The 7,952-nt window shown below is 39.2% G+C and overlaps 1 protein-coding gene across 2 annotated transcripts in view; it reads left to right on the top strand.

The window, feature by feature from the left end:
* Nucleotides 1–192: 192 nt before the first annotated feature.
* The window catches only part of MND1 (meiotic nuclear divisions 1 homolog (S. cerevisiae)), a 74,274-nt gene continuing 66,514 nt past the window's right edge, over nucleotides 193–7,952 (top strand). Inside the window, exons 1-2 of one of the 2 annotated variants that reach the window (XM_011959777.1) lie at nucleotides 193–345; nucleotides 4,893–4,958. In XM_011959777.1, the coding sequence (XP_011815167.1) occupies nucleotides 4,935–4,958 (24 nt within the window). In that variant the 5' untranslated portion in view covers nucleotides 193–345; nucleotides 4,893–4,934. Of the gene's footprint in view, nucleotides 346–4,892; nucleotides 4,959–7,952 lie in introns of those variants that run through there. The other variant, XM_011959778.1, reaches the window with a different exon arrangement.

The raw sequence follows: 7,952 nt of genomic DNA, 5'->3' as shown, positions 1-7,952 counted from the left end.
AAAAAAAAAAAAAAAAAACGGGGAGAGAAAGCGCAAGTGGGCGGGAGGGACTGCAGCGAGCGAACGTCTTTATCCCAAAGCGCCCTCCTGGTTTGTCACAATTGAGTGGTTTTCTGTATTGTAATACGTAGAGCACATTCCAGAACTTCTCAGTTTCGAGTTACCTAACGGATCTTCACTTTGTGCCAGTTAGTCGATTTCTGTGAAAATGCCCCGGTTTCTGCCAAAGGGCAGGAGTCGCTGCTCCTGTGCCGGGCGCTGCTGGTTGTGTAGGGCGCTGATGCTTTTTAAGGACCCTCTGCACTGAATAAGGCTTCCTCATCTGTCATGATCGGTTAGGTCCTGGTAAGATTCCAGACCGGCTTTGTGAGCTTAACGTCTTTCTGCCCATCAAATCATTTTCATAAACCTTCAAAGTTTCATGCCGTTTTTTCTGCTTCAGTTGGCGAAGAATCAACATCTAGTTAAATGGATCTAAGATTTTAATATCTTCATTTACTTAAATGGCTGTTAAATGTTACCGAGCTAAGGGGGGCGGGGTGGGACACCAGGATCTAGTTGTATGCTATTTATTTGAAGATACTTGTCCAGATGTAGTTATAAATGATAACGGCTTCTTTGTGGTTAAACTAACAACCCAGCCACCTGGGCGTAAAGTGCTCTAAGAAGCCAAACAGGACTACAGTTAAATCTGTTAGCAGTGCCCTTCAGTGTTACCATTTTTCTCTACAGGGTTGCTGACCTCGTATAACTGACTTGGAGAGCTTTGCAGCTCAAACGCGCTTTGTCCTTTTACTTAATCTCTCTCTTTACACATGAATCACCTTCTAATACTAAATGTGTTAACTCTTCAGAAGCTTATCTCTGATAATAGAGAATCGTTTTAAAAAATTAAAGCTTTTGATAAGATGTGGACTTCCTATTTTTTAATATGTGATCAAGACATAAGTTTAGTGTTGGTCAAAGATAAACTTTTGATTGATTATGAATTAGAAACTGTTTTCATTTGGTTAGGCATCCTAAGTAAATAGAGTGCAGGCAATTTTTGAAATTGGAGAAGTGCAGTGCTGAACTCTGAGAGCAGCACTGACATCTACTTAATAATTCTTCATAATTTTGTTGTAATTGATTAGTAGGGCTGGCTGTAGGAATTCCATAACTTCCATTGAGAAGGTTCCTCAGATAGCATGATTTTTAAAGTGGTTTAAAATACTTCCAGAAAGCTTCATAGTCCTTGAGTCAGGTTTTGAGTCTCCTGACTTACTTCTAATTTGAATGCATCTCTAACTTATACTATCAGGTTTTTCCTAGTCGTAATTAAATATTAAATATATCCTCATTGATTTTTTTGAGAAGTTTCTAAATATGAGTATTAATATGGCATCTTTTTACATTAGTTATTTTAATTCTGGGTATGATACTCCTTCTGTGGTTAATAATAGAAATTATTTCTAGTCATAAAAGAGACTGATGAATAAATCAGGCTGAAAACAATGGAAATGGATGATAGAGCTCATCCACATCTCCTAAGTAACTTTCACAGCTGCTGAGCTGAGTGTTGAGAGCTTTCCTAAAACTGGGTACCTCAGGGCACTAGATTCTCCTCATTGCCTGCCTCTGGGGGGCAGATGCTTGTGGAGTGCAAGGAGCTGTTTAGAATACCAAAATGTTAGGAGTCTTTCCTAACACTTCGGGATCTGCTTTCTGCTAATGCAGCCACAGACTGAAGTTCTTAAGGGATTCCCACTGCCCCGCAGCGCCCTTGACATGGCCTTCAGATTCTGGGCTGACAAAAGTAGGGTTCTCAACCCTGGGGCACAATTAAAAAATATGTTGGAGAGGATTTTAAAAATATATTGGAGGATTTTTAAAATATGTTGCCCAGGTCCCATTCCAGAGATTTTGATTCCGTTCATTCGACGTGAGCCTGGGCATCAGTATTTTTTAAAAACTGAGCTTATTCTAATGTATGGCGGTTTAGGACCTGTTGGACTAGAAAAACATGTTGAAGGAGTCTTCTAACTGTTATGAATTTCATGCTTGATTTATCAGATACTGCAGAGGCAAGAATGAAGGGAGGCAGATAGAGCAGTCCTGGACCCTGGCTCTCAGCCCTAGGTTTAGTGAGCAGGTCTGTACGGGTTCCTGGAGTTTGCCTACCTGAGACGTCTCTGATTTATCTCTCCAAGCCAGGCAATACACGGTGTCACTGAATTCACTATGATTAATTCACCCGTTTTATCTATGGGAGTATGGTAGGTGTTGGGGGGCTTAGGAGCCTGAGCAGCCTCAAATTTTAGAGTTGGGGACTTTAGATACATGGTCCTAAAATTAAGAGCTTTATGTCTCCCCTGTCTAACTTGGCACTAAGCCCTGGAAAGGCAAAGGCAGTTCATGTTCTGAAGAAGTTTTTCAGTGTGCTGGGAGAGACAAGTAAACATCTTTTCAATGTAGTAAGTGATTTGACGAAGGTGTGTTCTGGGAATACAGGTTTAGCCTGTGAACTCAGGAAAGTTCTGGAGGGAGAGCGCCTAAATTAAGCCTTGGGAGATGTTTTGGAGTTTTGAGTAGGCGAGAGGTGAGGGTGTTCTAGGTGGAGGAACAACATTTTTTTTAAGGACCGAAATGAGAGCATTCTTCAAGTAGATAGTTGCAACTAGTTTTTGTGTTACAACTCAAGTTGCTTAGGTTTCCATGCTGTTAACAGCAAAATTTGAGGTGGGGTGTGGTGGAAGAGGCTGTAAAAGGTAGGCTGGGGTTAGGTGATAAAAGGCTTTGTATATCATACTGGGGTACTCAGATACTCCTGGATGTCTGGGAGCCACTGGAGGGTTTTGAGCAAGGGAGGAACATGGTCATATTTATGTTTTCCCAGCGCAGAATGTGAACATAGAGGGTGAGTCAAAGTGTGGTTAGGGGACTGGAGGTATATTGCAGGAGACAGATGATGAAGGCCTGAATGAGGCAGTGGTGGTAGAGATAGAACAGACAGGACAGATAAGAGAAGTAATTAAATGCTGAAACTGGCAAAACTTGGTGATTGGTTGGATGTGAGATAAGAGAGGTGAAGGTACCTAGGATGACTGTCAGGCCTCTGGCTTGGGTCACGAGGTAGTATCTGAGACTCAAGTTCTAGAACAGCAAGTTTGTGGGGAGTAGGTATGAGAGAGGAAGAGTTGAGTTTAGACTGAGTTGAATTTTGTCCAGCAGGCAGGTAGATGCATGAGACTGAAGCTCAGGAGCACACCCAGGGGTGAATGTAAAGATATGAGATCTCAGCATGAGTGTTAATTAAAACCATGAAAGCAGATGAGATCAAAGATAAGATATTAGGAGATGGGATCAGTAGCCAAACCCTGCAGCAAAACAGTGTTTGAGAGTGGACTGAAGAAGAATAGAAAAATATAAACTTTAAGCTATTTATTTACCCATATTACTCATCAAGAAATACCTGATCATTTTTTTCCTGTGGGAATGAGTTAGTGCACTGTTTTTCTTTTTTCTTTTCTTTTTTTTTTTTTTTTGTGGGCTTTTGTTTTGTTTTGAGACAGTGTCTTGCTTTGTTGCCCAGGCTGGTCTCAAACTCCTGGCCTCAAGTGATCCTCCAGCCTAAGCCTCCCAAAGTGCTGGGATTATAGGTGTGAGCCACCGCCCAGCCAAGTTAGTGGGTTTCTAGGTTTTATAAGAATTAAGACTCACTCACTCTAGTATGTAGCCAGAATGGCGATTCCAAATCACTGTCTTCACTTATGTAAACTCACATTTTCTGATGATGTTTTTGGTTGGATGGCGCAGTCTTTAACTGTGGTTTTATGTCTGCTGTTTAAGCAAACAATTTATGTTCCTTTATAATCCCCTGCAATGTTTGAGAAAGATGCAGATCACATAAGAAATATTAGTGTGGAATTTTTTATTAGAGAACTGGAGGTGATAGTTCTCACTCTTTTTTGTGTGTGTGTGTAAACCTTTGGGTTGGAGGAAATTTGGCTCCTTTCTCTTCTAACTTGGGATTTAGCTTTATATATTCTATATACAACATATTGTAAAATTTATTATTAACATATATTTCAGCTACATATTGTCTTAATTTCAAATTGGCTAAAGAGTATTACAGAAGAATAACCTGAGTAGGCTTCCATTTTCTACTTGGATAGGCCTTTCTTCCTTCCCTCTTGTCGTCCACCTTGCTGCTATAATTAACTTACTAAAATGCAACTCTGATCTTGTCACTAGTCTGCTTTAGAAATTACTCAGCAACTCCTCATTGTCTAGATGAAGTCCACTCTCAGCTGGACAGTCAGCTTTCCACAACCTGACCCCACACCTTTGTCATCCCATCTGCCACTCCCCATACATACTTCATACAATAATTATCTCCCACTGCTTATCCTTCTGGAGAATCCCATGTACTTCCATAACATTGTGCCTGTGTGTGGTCTCCCCAAGATGTGCTTCTCACCATTTCTCAATTTGCCAAAATCCTTTTAATCTCTGTCCTTCTTAGGTAACCCTTCTTCCTCTGCATGGTGGAATTCATTCTCTTCTGGGTATTTATGTAGCAATTGGTGCATGTAGCTGTTCATTAGCTATAAATAGTTACATCTATTTATTTTCTGGAGAGATTGTAAGCCTTTGGAAGGTCCATACAGTGGCTTATCATTGGTTCACTTTATAAATACTGAATTTCTACAAAATGCCAGGCTCTATCTCAATTTATGGTTACTACCTTGGCAGCACCTACCACAGTGGTTGGCAGATAGTAATTAAAATGAGTCTTTAGGTCTGTTGGTATCAGGTAAGTCCGTGCATAAAATTTCCAATAATGTTGCAAATCCAGTTGTTTTCAAAATGTGTTTAAAAGCATTGTTTACTTTTCAATTTTTGTGCTTTAGTCAAAGAAAAAAGGACTGAGTGCAGAAGAAAAGAGAACTCGCATGATGGAAATATTTTTTGAAACAGTAAGTCATTTTCTTTAACACTTACAATTTTGTGTAATTTTCATCTTAAGTGTATGTCATCCAATGTTAACTGTCCCTTCTTTGTAAGACATCAATACTGATCAATTTCTTGAAGAATGGGTAAGATTCTGCAAATATTTGTGGCTCCTGTGAGTTATGGAGTTGAAAAAACGTATCCCACTATTGGTAGAGTCTCTTTCACCCAAGCAGTCGTGTATACTGGCACCAGAATCTTCTGATGCATATATTTGATTGTCTCCCCTTTCTGCCTGAAAAGTAATAATGACGAAAGCCCACGTCTCCTGAGTGCTGCCTAGGTGCCAACCAGTCCTGGATCTCAAACAATAGAAGCCATAGTTCCAGGATTCAAACCAGGGAGGATCATTTGATTTCAGAGGGAGTACCAAATACTATGTCTTTGCATTTTAAGTCTGTCTAATGTGTAACACATAGTTGATGGTACACAGGCCTCCTTAATTTATTCCAGATATTTGTACCTGCCACCAATAGGAAATATGTTTAAAGTTTCATCTCCTAAGTGACAGAGCCAGAGTTCAAACCCAGGTACCTGGCTCTAGAGCCTCCTGTCTCATGGCTTTACCCTGTGACTGGAAGGCTTTTCTTTGTCTTCAGGTTAAAGGCCACATAAATCTTTCACCTAAAACAACACTAACTTCAAACCATATGATATGGCTTGGCAGGACCTGCATAGCCTAGGTGGCCCCAGTCTACTGGCTATTTTCATCATATACAAATGTGAAGATGGGGAAAAGTGGTAAAATTGAATATTAAAGTGATAAAATCCCTTTTCACTTTAAGGCAGATTCTTAGTAAAAAAAAAAAAAAAAAAAAGCAAAATACACTGGGGATTTGCCCACTAAGTATAATCTTACTCTTAAAAGTCATTGGCAGTTCAGAACAGGATATCATATGATGATGATGATATGGTTAGGAAGATAAATTGGTGAAGTCTCTATATGAAAATTACGGCAATTATTCTGCTGAGTTGAAATAGTTTTCCTATGGTCTCGGTAAGAAAAGTAGGTTTAATTCCTACAAGACAGTAGAAAGCTGAGGAGAGTGTTGGGAAAATTATTTTGTCATTTTACAATATTGTTAATTATCTCAAATATAAAAATTGACAATTTCTAACTGAAAAATTTTAAACCTTGTCCTCAGTAACACCAAAACATGAAAAACTCTGAGGATCAGCAGTTTAAGGAAGTTAGTAATTAGTGAGGTTTTCCATAAAGCTGGGAATTAATTGTACTGATCGATTCATTTCATATATTCCTGTTTCTTTTTTTCATTATAGCCTAATCAGTTGCTGCTCATTTATTTAGTCTATCAGTTTTTTGATGGAATTGAAAAGTTTAAGATATTTGGCAAAAGTAATGGAGGCCATTTAATTTATTCTCTCATGAATGGAATATGGTATATCCAGGATCCAGACTAATGTCAAAAGTTGATAAATATTCGATTTGCTTCAACATCTCAAAGCAAATCAACAATAATGGTGCAGAGTGAAAAGCATGGATTCTGGAATTCAGATTCAGGAATCTGGATTCTAATTTCGTTGTTGTAAGTGGCAAGTAAAAAGTGCAACAAAATCAAATATGGCTACTCAAGGATTTGTTACAGAATTTGACTTTCTTTAGATGTCAATAGCAGCCCCCTTTTCAAGACTAATGTCATGGGAAAATGCTTATAATTTAATGTTAAGTAGAAAATGTAAAATATAAAAAACAATGCATGATAACAAATATTAACAATGGTAGGATACAGGTGGATTTTGTTTTACACTCTTTGTTACCTACAGTGAACAAATATTACCTTTTTTTTTTTTTTTTGAGACGGAGTCTCGCTCTGTTGCCCAGGCTGGAGTGCAGTGGCCGGATCTCAGCTCACTACAAGCTCCGCCCTCCGGGTCCACGCCATTCTCCTGCCTCAGCCTCCCAAGTAGCTGGGACTACAGGTGCCCGTCACCTCACCCAGCTAGTTTTTGGTATTTTTTTAGTAGAGACGGGGTTTCACCGTGTTAACCAGGATGGTCTCGATCTCCTGACCTCGTGATCCGCCCATCTTGGCCTCCCAAAGTGCTGGGATTACAGGCTTGAGCCACCGCGCCCGGCCCATATTACCTTTTTAATCAAATTAGAAAATCAACTAATGAAGCAGCACATACTATATTGCCTCTAATCATAAGTGGGCTGTCTGCAAGGGTTTGGAAATCTTTTAAAAACATAGTCATTGATAATAATGACAACTCAGAGAGAGAGTAAGAACTGTCAGGGACTATTTGAGGCACAAAATAGGCCACCAATAAATGTGTTGAGCTTTTTAAAAAATTACTTCAGCAAACAAATGAGTAGCTTTCCATTGGCACACAGATCTCTGGAATGGCCATGCGTATGCCCAGATAATTAAAATAAATATGTAAATGGAGAAAAAGAGGCATAGACATGATCATGTATGGATGGATATATATGTGCGTGTATGTGTGTTTTGGAGCTGCTAATGTAATAAATTATTTGCCTGTTGCACTTAGGAAGAACATGAGAACAGTGTAGCTCAATAATTGAAAGTTTGCATCTGGAACCTGTTTAACTCAATAGCTTTGTGACCTTTAAGCAAGGTTCTTGACCTCTCTCTGTCTGTTTCTTATTCTTTCAAAGAAGATGATAATTTTACCCAGCTCACAGTGTTGGTATGGGGATTAAATAAGATAATATATTAAACAATGCCCAGGTCGTAAGTGCTTTATCAAATGTTATCTAGGGCCAGATGCCACAGCTCACACCTGTAATTCCAATATTTTGGGAGACCAAGGCAGGAGGATCTGTTGAGCCCAAGAGTTTGAGGTTGGTAGTGAACCGTGATCACACTCTGTCACTCAGGTACTCTAGCCCAGGTAACAGAATGAGACCCTGTCTTAAAAAAAAAAAAAAAAAAAGAAAGGGGGTTCAACATATGCAAATCAATAAACGTAATCCA

Source organism: Colobus angolensis, unplaced genomic scaffold (genome assembly GCF_000951035.1).
Source record: "Colobus angolensis palliatus isolate OR3802 unplaced genomic scaffold, Cang.pa_1.0 Scaffold5, whole genome shotgun sequence".
In the NCBI taxonomy this organism is placed as follows: Eukaryota; Metazoa; Chordata; class Mammalia; order Primates; family Cercopithecidae; genus Colobus; species Colobus angolensis.
This window is presented reverse-complemented; position numbering and strand designations above follow the sequence as displayed.